The sequence below is a fragment of the Berghia stephanieae genome, chromosome 11, assembly GCF_034508935.2.
Source record: "Berghia stephanieae isolate SIO BIC M18660-M18661 chromosome 11, UCSD_Bste_1.3, whole genome shotgun sequence".
Taxonomy (NCBI): domain Eukaryota; kingdom Metazoa; phylum Mollusca; class Gastropoda; order Nudibranchia; family Aeolidiidae; genus Berghia; species Berghia stephanieae.
The window spans coordinates 18,144,666-18,162,165 of NC_088370.1; the positions used below are offsets into that span (position 1 = coordinate 18,144,666).

Genomic DNA, 17,500 nt, shown 5'->3' on the forward strand with positions numbered 1-17,500 from the left:
GAGTAGAAAGAATTTATGGAAAAGCAATAGAAAGGAAAGCATTCTCAATTACCAACAATAAAAAACATATTTTATACCATGAATTTAGTCTTTTACCATCTGGGAGAAGGTTTTGTCAGATTAAATGTAGAACTAACAAGTAAAATCAACGTTCGTTCCATCAGCAATAAAAATTTTGAATATTTCATATTGATACAGAAAAACCAAGGATTGATTCGTTGACTGATTAACTGATTAATGTATTTAATGTAAGATTAACTGACCAAGATAATGAAAAGATAATGAAAACCAAGAAAATTATGATAATTTTTGGTGTCGAATTGCCACAATCGTAACAAATTGAAAACAAAATGAATATGTTTATGTTGTGTATATCGCACGTTTGAAAGAAAGAGAGGAAGAGAGAGGGAGAGAGAGAGAGAGAGAGAGAGAGAAAGAGAGAGAGAATTAGTAGGAGTGAAATATCTGTTCAATGTTACAGTTATCATTTAACGTTATAATAATAATAATAATAATAATAATAATAATAATAATAATAATCTTTATTGTCCAAATTAATGGCAATTCATGTGAGGTAAACAATGCTCAGTTTGGTTCATGGTATGAAAATCAACACGTTTACAAATACAGACACAGCCATACATGAACATACACGCTTGCACATTGTTTCTACACATGTATACAAAAGAAATGAGCGTACATATATATACACATATACATACATACATACATACATACATACATACATACATACATACATACATACATACATACATACATACATACATACATACATACATATAACAAGTGTAACTAAATGACAAATTGCCATATTTATGGACAATAAAGATCTATTATTATTATTATTATTATTATTATTATTATTATTATTATTATTATTATTATTATTATTATTATTATTATTATTATTATTATTATTATTATGATTATTTAATTTAAGCTATTAAAGGAAAGATGATCGAATATTCGAAGGTAACGTTTTTCTAAGCCTACCGAAATATAACTGGAGTGAGATGAATTCAGTTCTTACTAAAATAAAAATTTAATAAAATAAATGTGAACGATTGTTACTGTGGCAATATGGAGATAGTAGTCAAGATAACATGTACATTAATTTACAATATCTTTTCAAGGTAGAGACGAAGTGTGATATTCAATACTTGTATGATGGAGCTGTTTGGATTTCTGGATTGCTGTCCTTTGTGGATTCCTCTGGGATTACTGGCCTTGGTTCTATTGTTGGTGTAAGTAGTAGTAGTAGTAGTAGTAGTAGTAGTAGTAGTAGTAGTAGTAGTAGTAGTAGTAGTAGTAGTAGTAGTTGTTGTTGTTGTTGTTGTTGTAACATAAGTAATAGTAGTAGTAGTAGTAGTAGTAGTAGTAGTAGTAGTAGTAGTAGTAGTAGTAGTAGTAGTAGTAGTAGTTGTTCAACTTTAAAATCGTATCTCTTTAATGCATCTGGTTCACCCCGACATATTACCGCTTCGAAACGATGCGTCACGTAGTAGTAGTAGCAGAAGTAGTATTAGTAGTAGCAGAAGTAATATTAGTAGTAGCAGAAGTATTTGTAGTAGTAGTAGTGGTAATTGTGGTGGTGGTAGTAGTGCTAGTAGTAGTAGTAGTAGTAGTAGTAGTAGTCGTCGTCGTAGTACTAGTCCTAGTAGTAGTAGTAGTAGTCGTAGTAGTAGTAGTAGTTCAACTTTAAAATCGTATCTCTTTAATGCATCTGGTTCACCCCGACATATTACCGCTTCGAAACGATGCGCCACATTTGTGGCTATAAATCCAATTTCCAGGACTAATTCATCTCTGCATAAAATCGTTTCAAGACGATGTGTCACATATCCATAGACTCTATGTAGATGCTTGGCTTTCTTACTCACTGCCCATTAAGCCTGTTGCATTCGTCAGCAAGGAAGGACTTCCATCTTCCTTTATCCTTAGCAATAATCTTCAGGGCATTTCATCTCTCTCTCTCTCTCTCTCTCTCTCTCTCTCTCTCTCTCTCTCTCTCTCTCTCTCTCTTATGTAGAATAGCAATGAAAGGACCTCTAACTTCCTCTATTCCTGGCCATCATCTTCTGGGAGCTCTCTCTCTCTCTCTCTCTCTCTCTCTCTCTCTCTCTCTCTCTCTCTCTTTCTTTCTGGCTCCCCACCACTCTCCCATCTCTGCCTCCACTGTTTTACTCCAAGTTGCACGGGCGGCCCTTCTACTTCTTCTTCTCTTTCCTTCTGCTCGTGTCCAGTGTAGGACAGTTCTGCTGATGTCTCCCTCCTCCTCCTTCTCATAAGTTGTCCTATCCTTCTTTACCTTCTGCTCACGATGATTTGCATCAGTATTTATGAGAATATCAAATTAAGAAATTAAAGATCAGGCACCAGTAGAAGATAAAGATCTGAACAAGTGTCTATGAAAGATGCCAGACAAGGCAAGAAAAAAAATAGAAGAAAAACACATCCCAAAAAATCAGTCTACATCGACTGGGGATCAAACCTCAGACCTTCTAATTACCAGTAATCAGAAGGTCTGAGGTTCGATCCCCAGTCGAGGTAGACTAATTTTTTTTTATTTTGGCATTGTTTTTTTTCGTCTAATCTTCTTTCTTGCTTTGTCTGGCACCTTTCATACACACTTGTTCAGATCTTTATTAGTATTTCTGTATGTATTTATACATTTTAACATGCTTATCTATAATTCGTTTATTCTCAGATACGGTTACCACCCGATGTCAACATGGAAACGCCTGGGAATCCCACATCCACCAGCTTTGCCTTTTATCGGAAACGTCCACGAATATCTCAACCCAAAAATCGGAATAGTTGCCAGCATCGACAAGTGGCAAAAACAATACGGGAAAGTCTTCGGAATCCAGCTATTCCGAAAACCGTGTCTCATCGTCTCAGATCCAGAATTCTTCAACGATATTCTCGTCAAAGACTTCAATTCTTTTCATGACCGGTACAGTATCGGAGACCATCTGATCCCCGATGCTGTTCTGAACGGAGTCGCGTTTCAAAGCGGTCCAGATTGGAAACGAAATAGAAGAATTCTGACTCCTATATTTACCGCGGGGAAATTGAAATTAATAACGGGATACATGAACACCACTGCGCGCCATTTGGCGTGCAAGTTGCACAAAAATGCGGAAACAGAAGCGGAAACGAAAGCCAAAGAAGTATTTGGAGCGTACAGTCTTGACGTCATAGCGGGAACTGCGTTTGGGTTGGAGATTAACTCGCAACAACAGGAAGATGGTGGTATCTATGAAAAAGTGGTCGCTATTTTCGTTGTCAAGACAATTTTCAAACTTATATTGGCAATATCCGGGATATTTCCTTTCACGGATAGACTCGTGAAACTAATGAATCTCTCTGTTTTCAATCCTGACTCAATTGAATATTTTAGAGTGTTCCTCACAAAACTGGTGGAAGAAAGGAAAAACAATCCAGAACAATTCAAAAGATGGGACTTTTTCAAGTTATGCCTCACCGCAGAAGCGGAAGCGAAAGTTGGGCAGGATATGACGTCAGAGCGCGTGCTCAGAACAGATGAGATTGTGTCTAGTGGCATTACGTTCATAATGGCAGGTTATGAAACTACTTCTGCAACTTTACAATTTTTGACATACGCGTTGGCAAAAAATCCAGAAGTCCAAGAAAAACTTGTGTCAGAAATTGAATCAGTCTTCTCCGATGCTGAAACTTCTGACGTAGATATCGAAGTGACGTATGACGACTGCCATAAGTTGAAATACATGGAAGCAGTTCTTATGGAAACGTTGAGGATGTACCCGCCTGTCCTTCAGATAAAGAGAAAGGCAGTAAGAGAGACAACTCTAAAAGGAATTCCGATCCCCAAAGATACCGGCGTCATGATCCCAGTCTACAACGTGAGCCGTGACCCGGAAGTGTTCCCGGATCCGAACTCCTTCCGCCCAGAGAGATTTCTCTCGGACGGGAATAATTTGTCATCGTCTGCTAAATCTGTCTGCTTCCTTCCTTTCGGGTTTGGTCCTCGTCAGTGTCTAGGGATGAGGCTGGCCTTGGTCGAAATGAAGATTGCCCTGGTTCATGTTCTGAGGAAGGTTCGAGTTCAAAGCGCTAAACCAGAGAAGTTAGAGTTTGAAGACTACACGGGGTTTTTGACTCCCGTTGAACCCTTGAAGTTTACGATGAATGTCGTTGAATAGATAGTTCTGCGTGGCCAATAAATAGGGAATGAGATTAGCGGAAGAGTAGCGTCCCTTGATTGGCCGTCACCGGTGGAAAAGTTATTAGAGAGAGAACGTCATGTTGGTTGTGCGCATGCGTCTCTAGTCCTCTCTTCCGGAGACACTTCACCGAAAGCGAGGACGAGAGAGACGCATGCGCAAAACCATGTTGACGTTCTCTCTGTAAGGTGATGTCCAATCAAGGGACGCTACTCTTTCGCTAATCTTTCGCTAATCTCATTCCCTGACAGTATGTGCGGCTATATATGTTGTCTTATGGTATGACACTCGCCTTCGGATAGGAAGGTCTTAGGTTCGAATCTCGCTCTGAGTTCTTGGAAAATGCTCTTTGTTCACATTCTCTCACCATACTCGGATTTAGAACGAGTACTAGGCCAATAACAATCGGGTCTATGTTGCAAAAAAAAAAAAAAGGAATATCGCCTTACAGTCGTCATGTCTCCGTCTACATGTCGCTGTGGGCTAGAGATCCCTTGTAAAGCGCGTTGAGCACTATTAATGGAAATTGCGCTACCAAAAAACAAAACAAAACAAAGCTCAAGTTTTAATTTTTTTTTTAGATACATTCCTTCTCACGTCCCCTTTCTTATCAATAGACGAAATAGATAGATAAATAAATATTGAATCGTGTTTGATACAAATATGGTACGGATAGTGCTCGACATGTAGCAATGGAGCGAATAATTATTTTAATATTTACTACAATGTTGAAGTCAGTTTACATCGATGTTTCAGGCCTTTTAGCCATCGTCAGGACATGAGTTTGGTTTGTTGTCTGTTGTTGTTTGTTGAAGATAACAGACAACAAACCAAACTCGTGTAACACACAGTCCTGACGATGGCTAAAAGGCCTGAAACATCGACGTAGACTGACTCCAACATTGTGGTAACTATTAAAATAATAGATAAATAAATAAATAAATAAATAAATATCTCCGCCTCGTCGTTATCCATTCAAATTGCCTTGGTCAGATAATGAATCATAGAGCCGTGCTATTATTTTCATCATGTGGAACTCGACACCCAAGAATGTTAAAATCGGAAGATTATAGTATCTATCATAATTTTACCATTATTACCTTTTAGAAAGCTAAACCTAGGATAACATATCCGTTCAATTTCCATACCTTATTCATGACATGGTATTGGAACGACGTACACACTATTTGCAGGTCTGATAACCCAATTTATTTTGGGCTCATTGTTGATATTATGGAAATCTCAAAATATGACACAAAATATTGTCCAGTACAACAATGTTAAACTAGGCCTATAATTGCGATCGGATATCTATAGATAAGAGATGCTTATATTATGTATCTACAAGTCGTGCTGAAATAATCTTAACAAATCAGATTTGTTTTTGGTTCTTGTTTGTTTTTTGTTTTTTGTTTTTTGTTTGTTTTTGGGGGGGGGGGGGGTTGGTCACGACAAACAATAATCATATTCGTATTTTAATGGCTTCAATACTCTGTAGATCAAGTTATTAAATTAGTCATCATGAGTAGCGGTTTTTTGGGGTGAGGGGGGGGGGGGGATGGTTTCAAATTTAATTCTATTCCAAATGTAAACTATACGATGAATAAAATAGTTTTGTATAGATAAATCTAGTTTTACATATTGAAATATAAATTTTTAATTTATCACCACTTGTAAAAAGTAACAGGTGAGAATGTAAAAAGGACTGTTGGATCCACATCCACGTGTAGGTACTTATTTGCAGGTCTGATAACCCAATTCATTATGGGCTCATTGTAGTTATGGAAATCTAAAAAAAAAAAAAATAAAAAAAATAAAAATGACGGAATATATTGCCTATTATTTACAACAATGTTAAACTAGGCCCATAGGTGGGTTCGGATGTCAGACCTGCTTATGTGTACACGTTAATCCACATCAAACATAGAATGAACAATTTGATATAGCTGAATGAAATCCCCACGAAGCCGTCTGTATTTCAAATTTGGGACATCTAGAGTTGTCATTCTTTTCTCGTATTGATATGGATTCCAAACCGACGTATACATATGTGCAGGTCTGATAACCGAACGCAATTATGGGCTTGATTTAACATTGTTGTTAGGGACAAATATTTTGCGTCGGTTGAAGAGTATTTCCATTTCAACAATGAGCCCATAACAATTTGGGTTATCAGACCTGCAAATAAGTACACGTTGATTCCAACCTAAGAACTGATCTTGTTGCTCGCCTTTGATCATTTTCATTTCTTGATGATTGCATTTTTGTCCATGGGATTTTATGCACTATTACTCGATTCTATGAGATGTATCCATGCCGACGTGCACTTATTTGTAGGTCTGATAACCCATTTCCCCTTATGGGCTCATTGTTGTAATGGAACTCCCAAAAAATGACGTAAAATATAATCCATTACAACAATGTTAAACTAGGTCCATAAGTGAGTTCGGATGTCAGACCTGTATATTATATGTACACGTCGATTCATTGTTATGTATGAACTTTGCCATTTATATTACAATAAATATGTAGATAATGTAACAATAGAGATTTTATTCAAGTAATAGGGTTTCAAACTCGTGACGTCACTGCCTCTTAACAACGCACACAGCAACCAAAAGTGGTTTTCATTTGGAAATTGGTTAAACCGACAGGCTTCTCTCTCCGAACGAGGTCGATAATCTTATCTGGCGCAAATAACATTGAACCATTTTAGAACAGAAAAAATCGATCAATTTGATCTTTTAAAAATGCTACTGTACTCGTAGTAAAAGTCACAGCTTGATTCTTTCTGTTGCGTGTGGAACCGGAAGGGCCGTTGCTAGGCAGGTGTGCTGTGACGTCGCACATTTTGTCCATATTATGCCATCACCGATAGTCCAATTTTACGAAAGAAAAAATAAATATAAACTTGTATAATTCATGTCGGCAGTGATGACGAATTAGGATGAATAAATTTATCAGTACGTTGTTTGTTTGTTTTCTGTTTTTTTTGGGGGTGTTTTTATGCTTTGTTTTTGTTTTGTTTTTTTTTTTAATGGGTTTTCCGGCGCTTGCGACATTTCTGGGTCAATTCAGAGCCAGTAAAAAGGTAAAAATGATAGGGGATAAGTTGTAGATCTGACATTATTAAAAAGAAAAAAGTCATCAATCACATGATTTGTTGCGCGCGCCCGCACACTCACACAACTTCACGTGCGCTTCCACATTCTCAATCGCACACTACAAACCAACGTGTACTTATTTGCAGTTCTGATAACCCAATTCCTTATGGGCTCATTGTTGTAATGAAAAATGACGCATAATATTTTTAATTACAACAATGTTAAACTAGGCCCATAAGTATATTTGGATGTCAGACCTGCATATATGTACACGTCGCTACAAACACATTCATTTCCTTTGCCTTAATATGTAAATGTGATTTTTTTCAGTCTACCAGTTTTGATGACGTTGTTTTGCTTCATTAATCCAATGATATTTTTCTTTGGCCAGTTTTCAACCAATATCATCTCCCAAAACTCTAACTATACATTTGACCGTTTCCCTCCCAGCCAGGGCCAGGACAAAACCAAGTAATCTCATTCCAAGACAAAGACAGAAAGCATGTTGGAAAACAGATATTATAGGGGGATAGAAGACACAGTAAGTACCTCCCTGCCCACTATGGGAGGTCGGGAAACGATGGTGGTTGTTTTTGTTTTTAAGGGTTTTACGGCGCTTGCAACACATTAAGGTCATATCAGCGCCAGTAAAAAGGAAGAAAATGCGATAGTAAAAAATTCTAGAATTACAATAAAGCATCCAAGAAAAGGGAAGACAAAGGGGAATTGGTTCAAATAAGAAACAGGTTTAGATTCCAAAAGCACATTATCAAAGTACTTGGTTTGAGATCACTAAAAGTTTCATCCAGACACAAGCACAGGTCCCAACTAAGAGGAATACATTCAAATGTTTTACAAATCATGCATAATATAAAGAAACATAATGCAGTGCATAACATAGAGATGATTTACAAGGAAAAAAATATCATCTCCCAAAACTCTAACGAAACATTTGACTGTTTCCCTCCCAGCTAGGGTATCCGGCCAGAGCCAGGACAAAACCAAGTAATCTCATTCCCTCCCATAGTGGGCAGGGAGGTACATGCTGTGTCTTCCATCCCCCCATACCCGTTTCCCAATTGTTTCCTGTCATTGTCTTGGAATGAGATTACTTAGTTTTGTCCTGATCCTTGGCTGGGAGGGAAACAGTCGAATGTATAGTTATAGTTTTGGGAGATGATATTTTTTTCCTTGTAAATCATCTCTCTGTTATGCATTGTATTATGTCGAGTTTACATATTATATTATATGATTGGTAAACATTGACTGTATTCCTCTTAGTTGGGACCTGTGCTTGTATCTGGATGAGACTTTTAGGTGATCTCAAACTAAGTACATTGATGGTATGCTCTTGGAATCTTCATCTGATCCCTATTTGTTCCCAGTTCCCCTATGTCTTACTTTTTCTTGGGTGCTTTAATTGTAATTCTATAACTTTTTACTATCCCATTTTCTTCCTTTTTACTGGCGCTGATATAACCTAAATGTGTTGCAAGCGCCGTAAAACCCTTAAAAACACAAAATCTCATTCCAAGAAAAAGATAGAAAGCATGTTGGAAAACCTATATAGGTGGGTAGAAGACACAGTAAGTACCTCCCTGCCCACTATGGGAGGTAGAAACCCCACCCAGATTCCAAGACAAAGACAGAAAGCATGTTGGAAAACAGTTATAAGGGGATAGAAGACACAGTAAGTACCTCCCTGCCCATCATGGGAGGTCGGGTCAGGAAACGACGACGTTGTGGGCCTTTGTCCAGTAACGCTAACAGTTTGTATGGGACTTTAGTCCGTTTTAGGGAAACAAACGAGAAACAAAACGAGTCTTTAAAAAATCAGAAATTGAAATAATTATAAAAAAATAATGTTTATTGAGTGAAACAGAAAAAAGGGCATTGATTGAACATAGCATGTGGATACAAAAAAAAAGTTGAAATCACAAAGTCAATAACAGGAAGTGATTAGAAAATAATAATAAATAATATATCCATAGAAGAGAGAAATGAGAAATGATCTTATTCAAGGTTTGAAATCTAATCGGATAGGAGAGGCCAGTTATAAATTTAAGGTGGAGTTGTACAAAGGTTAAAATAAAGATAAGTATTGAATGAGATCTCATTCGTCCTTAGTGTTTCATTCATCGTGTTTTGTTGATAAATAGGGACCCCAAAACGTCCACAGTATCTGTCTTCGTCTAATAAATTGAAGCTTACAATTCAATACTTATCTTTTATTTTTTTTCCTTCGAGCTTCAAGCGGCAACATTTTCATTTGTACAAAATGTTATAAAGGCAGGATGACATTTGAACACAATTAATTCCTTCTGTTTAGAATATAAAACTCTTTTTATTTTCTTTACCAAAAAAAAAAAAAAAAAAAAAAAAAAATTAAATACAAAAAGAAAAATAACCTCAAAATTTCAAAGAGTGAAATAAAAATTTATATACCTGGTACGGTCTATATTAATCTAAGAAAAGAAAAAAGATTCGAGACATTTTTTTTTCAAATATCTGTTGCTCTAATGATAACGACAAAAGAGATCCATTATAACAGATAAATTTGAAAACAAAAATAAAGCACATCATCAAACAAAACAAAATCTCCAAGTCAACGGCATTCTCTTATTTTTCAAAAAAAATCTGTATACACACCGTGTAGTGTGTATGTGTATTTTTAACAAATCCTTCAACCAATTCTACACATCATAAACTAAAGTTTAATTATAAAGTAGTATGCGAGTATATTATAATAGTATCTCAGTTGTTGTTTTTTTTTTTATAGTAATAGTGTAAGATACTCCTGATGCATAGTGTAGTGTTTTACTAAATTGAAAAAAAAAAGATTTGGAAAAACAAAAACAGTAAACCCCCTCCCCCCCAAAACAACAAACAAACCATAAACAAAAAAAAAACCCATCTCTTTTCAAAATTTTTATTAACTGTGAGCCTCCGAGTTAAATGACTTTCACGGTTTCCCAATTTGATCTTTGGCAATTTTTTTTGTTTTTAAAACAAGAGTATTGGACCACAGACCCACATTAGATTGTCAACAGTTTGAAAACACAACAAATAAGCTTTAAATTAAAAAAACAAAAAAAAACAACAAAACACGTGGTCGTCCATAAAAAGGACAATTAGAATTGTTTGTTACCCCTTGGATAAAACGCTAGTCTACCACAAAGAACTCCCCCCCCCCCGCTCTAACAGACCCAGCTAGATACCCAAATCACTATTGTTGGGTGGACAGGGATGGACAGCTATGTACAAATATCTCCTCTAGGACCATACTGTCCAGAAGTCTAGTCTCCATGGATTTGACCTTTAAACCTTATAATTTAGGCCATGCTGTGCGTCTAAAGACTCACAGCTACACCACACTGACACAGCTTTATATCTTTCCCTTGTAAAAAAAAAAAAAAAAAAACCCAAAAAACTCTATGGTTTGACAACAGTGAAACTTTTTTTTTTCTCTAATGGAACAAAAATATTGAAAGCTAGATGACGTGCCTGAATGAGAGAAAAATACAGTGAGTGAATAAAATGTGACTCCAACTCCAAACAACGTTTTGGCCTTTGGCAGCAACTAGATGCGATTCCTAGCCCTCAGTATAAACTGTGTGTGCAATATGAATAATCCATTACAAAAGACATTATAAATCATCCCAGTTACACACCACACATACGCACATAAACAAACACACACACACACACACACAGAAACTAAGACTACAGCCTTCGTATGCTCATAGCCTGACATTTCCCTAAAGATAGTCGAAATTCAATGCAACGATCACCAAAACAAAATACAATTTATGATCTCATTGGTCAAACCATTGAGTGCAATTCACTGTTTTACTTTCTTTTGCAAGTCTTCGACACAGATTGTGATTCACGTCTTTGGTCAGTGGTCGGTTATGAGTTTACCAAGACATATCCAAACAATACAATTACTATTATATTATAAAACACAAGGCATGCATGCACATGTACAAACACACACAATCACACCATTCAAAATAATGGGTATATATATATATATATGTTACTTGTAATACTTGGTACTACATCAAAGCATATAGATATGTATGACAGGAAGAAGAATGTTTTCTAAATGATAAAACCAATGTCCAAGCTACCTCTCTACATCTTCACACCCTTTACAAATGTCATTCAATTTACTATTGGAACTGGCGCATTGAAAGCATCCTAGTAAACGACACTGGAGCGTGCCATGTTTATATGTTAACAAATAATAATAACTATAAAAATGATAATAATAATAACTACAATAACGATAATAATAATAATAATAATAATAATAATAATAATAATAATAATAATAACATAACAAAAACAATAAAAATATTTTTTTTAAAAACCCCAATAAATATATTTATATATTTATCTTCTATATTATCAACAGAAGCAATGACCTCAATAACAATAATAAACTGTCACCCAACAGGTGACAGAATTACCGGCCAATTTCCTGAACCACAAGTCACATCCTCGACAAAATTTTTAACGATTCCATTCTCAATAGTGACCTATTCAAAAATATATAGACCTGCAAATTCTACCGTTTCTGGAAGTGGAAGCCAAACTAGACTCTTGTTGATGCTGTGTGTTTAGCTAAAGTTGAATCCCACTTGGGTATGATAGGACCTCGGCAGGCAATTCTGACACACCGACCAGTACTCCATCCAGTATATTATTACAACTATGACATGAACTTAATCAACAAACATGAATGGAACAGCTTTAAAAAAAGAACAAAGTTCTAAACATGGAACCAAAAAAAAATAATAAAAAATGAAAACATAAATACATTACTTAAAAACCGGATCAGATCAGGTTTTTAAGTAATGTATTTTTATGTTTTCATTGGTTTTTTTTTTGGTTTTTTTTTTTGTTGTTGTTGTCTGAAGAAGGGTTTTGAGCCCAAAACGTTTTGTGTTTGGTATTTTGTTCTTTTTTTTTTTTCTTTTCTTTTTAACTCCCTCGAGTTCACCCTTATTGAAAATCAAAGTAAATTTGTTAAGATTTTCCATGCATATGAACTCGAGAGAGTTAAGTCATTACATTCATATTTGTTTAATTACTTAATTTTACATTCCACGGCTTCTAGTAGTTTTAGTACATCGTCCCTATGACATGAAGTTAGATGCTCTCTGCTACCGTTGTCACCATCGTTTTGCCATCGTATTTGGTCTTGTATTGTTCTGGCAAGGCAAACTCTTTCTGGAAACCAAAGGCAAAATAAAGAAACAGTGAGTTTTGATGCATCAAATTATAACAAGCTATGTGCGGCTATGTGGTCTAGTGGTATGACACTCACTTTCGGATCGGAAGGTCCTGGGTTCGAGCCTTGCACTCGGTGCATAGTTGAGTCCTTGGAAAAGGCTCTTTACTCGCATTCTCTCACCGTACTCAGGTGGAAAATGAGTACCTGGCCGTTAACAGCGTTGTCTTTGTCCGAAAAATTGTAATATCGTCTAACAGGCATCATGTCCCGTCCTCCATGTTAAATGTTCCTGTTGACCAGGGACCCCTTGTAAAGCGCTTTGAGCACATTTAGTGGATATTGCGCTATATAAAGCTCAATTTTAATTTCTAAAAAAAAAATTTTTTTAACAAGAAACTGTTGCTGATAATGTAGCGTGTTTAGTAGTTGTTTTGGCTGTGTGTGAATTATGATGGTGTTCTTGGAGAGTTACGCATACTGTGTTGTGTAACTGAAGAACTGATTTCAAAAACATAAGGAAACATCCAATTGCCTCAGCACCCTACTCTGTGCTGTAGAGCTCACTTGTTACTTTTTTGTTTGAGTAAAAAAGTCTATTTTTGTGCTGGGTAGGTGTGAATTATCGAAAGAAATTCTAAAAATAGCTGGTAAGGAGAGAATTAAATCATTGTAAAAACAGATCGGTAAAGGAAGAACTCACGAAATCTCCGTCGTGCGTGGGAACCAAGATGTTCATCTCAGAAGATTTGGCGGAGACAATCTCGGCATCGATGGAGTCCTTACTGAGGTAAAACTGACAGCCGTCCGTCTTGTCGATGCTCACCGTGTTCACCTTACCGGTCACCTGGCCCTGGACGCTTTGGCAGTTGACGAATTCCACGGACGACAAGACATCATCCAACACGATGGCCGACTTCTTGCAGGAATCTGTACGAGGAAGAGGGTAGGTCCGGATATATTATAGTGGAGGAAGAGGGTACGGATATAATATAGTAGTGTTGATGTGTGGCTTTGTGGTGATACTAAACTGTTTATTTTTTAAGAGTTTTACATAGCGCTTGCGACACATTTAGGTCATTTCAGCATCAGTAAAAAGGAAGAAAATGGGAATATTGTTTTGTTTTGTTTTTAATTGTTTTACGGCACTTGCGACACATTTAGGTCAAATCAGTGCCAGAAAAAAGGAAACAATAGGATAGTAAAAAAATTATAGAATTACAATTGACAGCACATGAGAAAAAAGTAAGACAAAGGAAAAGTGGTTCAAATAGGGAACAGAAGTAGATTCCAAGAGCATACCATCAATGTGCTTAGTTTAAGATTGCCTAAAAGCCTCATCCAGAAACAAGCACAGGATCTGACTAAGAGAAATACACTCAAATGCTAAAATTATAAATTCAAAACATCAAACATAACAATACAGAGAGATGATTTACAATGAAAAATACATCATCTAAAAAAAACTATAAAAATGTCGAGGGAAAGGACAAAACAAAGTAATCTCATTCCAAGAGTCACCTGGAACAACTACAAAAGACGTCTAACTTCTACGTCATGGCACAAGAACGAAGGGCTAGAGCCCAGGTGGTCGCTGGTTCGGATAATTCCAAGACAAAGACAGAAAGCATGTTGGAAAACAGATATAGGGGGGTAGAAGACACAGTAAGTAAGCAGCCTTCGTGGGAGGTCGAGAACCCCAACCAGGATTTGACCTTTCATCAAAAGGGTTGCAGATGAGGTGTCAAACCACTATTAATAATAATAATAATAATAATAATAATAATAATAATAATAATAATAATAATAATAATAATAATAATAATAATAGTAATAATAATAATAATATAATAATAATAATAATAATAATAATAATAATAATAATAATAATAATAATAATAATAATAATAATAATAATAATATTATATATATTTTATCTGTTTTCCACGTTATTTGTGTATTGTTGTGCTGACGAAGGGTTTGAACCCGAAACGTCCATTGTCTGTTTTGTTCCCATAGGAAGCCTCTCCATTTTCACTCTTTCATTAGTATTTTAAGGGGCGATTTGGGTCTAATTATTAGGAAAATCCTTCAAAAATTTGATTTTGAGATTTTGGTGGAAAGTGATATTTTATTATCTTAGAAATAATATAATTGAAGTCCAAATTCTTAAAGTAGACTATAAAGGCACGAAATACACAGTCGAAAATGGTACAGGTAGTAAGAAATGTGTGAAAAACGGGAAGCCATTTTGCTATTTTCTCAATATGTCATTTTTCTAAGGGTATGGGAAACTGTGTCAAACGTTACTCAGAATCTATTCAATGGAATTGTCTGAAAATTTCCACAGTTATCACAGAGATAATGTATTATGTCACCATAGAGAGATTTTTTAAATAAGATTTGTGAATTTTAAATTATAATCCTAAATCTGAATTTTTTACATCAATTTTGTCATAACATTTTGATTCTCAACTTTGTAATGATCTAATAAAAATTCCATAAGCTAAAGCCGTAAAATCTCTCTATGGTGACACACTATGGTACAATGTTGACAAGAGGGAAGAATATGGAGGTCATTCCTTCATTAGTTTTTGTGGAACGTTTGCCACAAGATTGTTATATTTTTTTATGTCAGACCCCCAAATTAGATCGCAAAATGGGTATGAACACAGATAATTAAAATGTGTCACCATAAATGTTGTTTTTTAACCTATATTGATGATACAGAATGATTAAAACCGCCCAATATAGGTTATTAAATTTTTTTTAGAAAAGACCCAAACCGCCCCTTAAGACCATAGCCATCGTTAACTTATAGCCTGACACAAGAACCCTCTTGGACTGACAGTTTGACGTCATTTTTTAGGTCTTACCCACTTACCCATGACAATGGAGTTGATCTTCCCTTTGACCTGAATGACGGAACCCTCACACTTGAACACGTAGACGGCTTGTTTCATCTCTCCCTCTATCGAGATGTTCTTGTTGTCTTTGTGGTATTCCTGATGAGAATGGATTCAAAACAAACAAATAAATAAATAAATAAATAAATAAATAAATAAATAAATAAATAAATAAATAAAGTAGTCCTTCGGAGCCATTCGGCCCATGGAGCCGGAGTTTATCCCGGTTTCTATATAGCGTGAAAAGGACTATAGCAATTGCTTGCTACCCTTTGGATAGGACACTGGTCTATCAAAAAGTACTTTCCACCAGATCTAACAGACCCAGCTACCCAATCACTGCTGGGTGGACAGAGGGAGAAAAAAAAATAAAGTAAAAAAAAAAAGAAAAGATGAAAAGGAATTATCTCTAAAATCTTTACAAATGTTTGAAACAAAGAGGAACATTTTCAGTTTAGAACTTTGCTGCTGGAAGTTAAAAAATAATACAATTGGGGATGTCGCTTAATTGGGACAGTCACTTAATTGGGACAGTCGCTTTAATTGGGACAGTCGCTTAATTGGGACAGTCGCTTTAATTGGGACAGTCGCTTAATTGGGACAGTCGCTTTAATTGGGACAGTCCCCTATTTGGGACAGTCGCTTAATTGGGACAATCGCTTTAATTGGGACAATCGCTTCAATTGGGACAGTCGCTTTATTGGGACAGTCGCTTAATTGGGACAGTCGCTTTAATTGGGACAGTCGCTTAATTGGGACAGTGGCTTTAATTGGGACAGTCGCTTTAATTGGGACAGTGGCTTTAATTGGGACGGTGGCTTAATTGGGACAATGGCTTAATTGGGACAGTCGCTTTAATTGGGACAGTCGCTGTAATTGGGACAGTCGCTTAATTGGGACAGTCGCTTTAATTGGGACAGTCGCTTTAATTGGGACAGTCGTTTAATTGGGATAGTCACTTAATTGGGACAGTCGCTTAATTGGGACAGTCGCTTTAATTGGGACAGTCGCTTTAATTGGGGCAGTCGATTAATTGGGACAGTCGCTTTAATTGGGACAGTCCCCTATTTGGGACAGTCGCTTAATTGGGACAATCGCTTTAATTGGGACAGTCGCTTAATTGGGACAGTCGCTTTAATTGGGGCAGTTGATTAATTGGGACAGTCGCTTTAATTGGGGCAGTCGCTTTAATTGGGACAGTCGCTTTAATTGGGACAGTTGCTTAATTGGGACAGTTGCTTAATTGGGACAGTCGCTTAATTGGGACAGTCGCTTTAATTGGGACAGTCGCTTTAATTGGGGCAGTCGATTAATTGGAACAGTCGCTTTAATTGGGACAGTCGCTTAATTGGGACAGTCGCTTTAATTGGGACAGTTGCTTAATTGGGACAGTCGCTTTAATTGGGACAGTTGCTTAATTGGGACAGTCGCTAAATTGGGACAGTCGCTTTAATTGGGGCAGTCGATTTCTTGGATCAGTCGATTAATTGAGACAGTCGCTTTAATTGGGACAGTCGCTTTAATTGGGACAGTCACTTAATTGGGACAGTCGCTTAATTGGGACAGTCGCTTTAATTGGGACAGTCGCTTAATTGGGACAGTCGCTTCAATTGGGACAGTCGCTTTAATTGGGACAGTCGCTTTAATTGGGACAGTCGCTTAATTGGGACAGTCGCTTTAATTGGGACAGTCGCTTAATTGGGACAGTCGCGTAATTGGGACAGTCGCTTAATTGGGACAGTCGCTTAATTGGGACGATTCCTTGTGAACAGAATGGTAAATCTAAAAAATTGCTCTATTTAATGCCTGCCGCTTAATTGGGACTCCGCTTTATCGGGAGGATTTGAACTCGGGCCCTTTGCGTATGAATAGAGTACTCTATTTACTGAGCTATCCAGACCCCTGACAACTACAACTACAACTTACAATGATCCATTTCTCTCTGACAACTACAACAACAACTTACAATGATCCATTTCTTATCTCCTTGCAGTTCAATAACTGGAGGTTTGACGGGGGCCA

The 17,500-nt window shown here is 36.5% G+C and overlaps 2 protein-coding genes across 8 annotated transcripts in view; one reads left to right on the forward strand and one right to left on the reverse strand.

Moving 5' to 3' along the window:
• Positions 1-5,651, forward strand: part of LOC144956524 (cytochrome P450 3A9-like) — a 9,452-nt gene extending 3,801 nt beyond the window's left edge. For 3 of the 4 annotated variants that reach the window (XM_078887077.1, XM_078887078.1, XM_078887076.1), the window contains exons 2-3: positions 1,155-1,265; positions 2,729-5,651. In XM_078887077.1, coding sequence (XP_078743203.1) covers positions 1,186-1,265; positions 2,729-4,208 — 1,560 coding nt within the window. In that variant the 5' untranslated portion in view covers positions 1,155-1,185 and the 3' untranslated portion in view covers positions 4,209-5,651. The remainder of the gene's footprint in view (positions 1-1,154; positions 1,266-2,728) is intronic. The other variant, XM_078887079.1, reaches the window with a different exon arrangement.
• Positions 5,652-9,697: 4,046 nt separating this feature from the next.
• The window catches only part of LOC144956523 (adenylyl cyclase-associated protein 1-like), a 76,503-nt gene continuing 68,700 nt past the window's right edge, over positions 9,698-17,500 (reverse strand). For all 4 annotated transcript variants that reach the window (XM_078887072.1, XM_078887073.1, XM_078887075.1 and 1 more), the window contains 4 exons: positions 17,445-17,500; positions 15,457-15,577; positions 13,276-13,502; positions 9,698-12,571 (listed from right to left, as the gene is read on the reverse strand). The exon at positions 17,445-17,500 is cut by the window's right edge and continues 129 nt beyond it. In XM_078887072.1, the coding sequence (XP_078743198.1) occupies positions 12,491-12,571; positions 13,276-13,502; positions 15,457-15,577; positions 17,445-17,500 (485 nt within the window). In that variant the 3' untranslated portion in view covers positions 9,698-12,490. The remainder of the gene's footprint in view (positions 12,572-13,275; positions 13,503-15,456; positions 15,578-17,444) is intronic.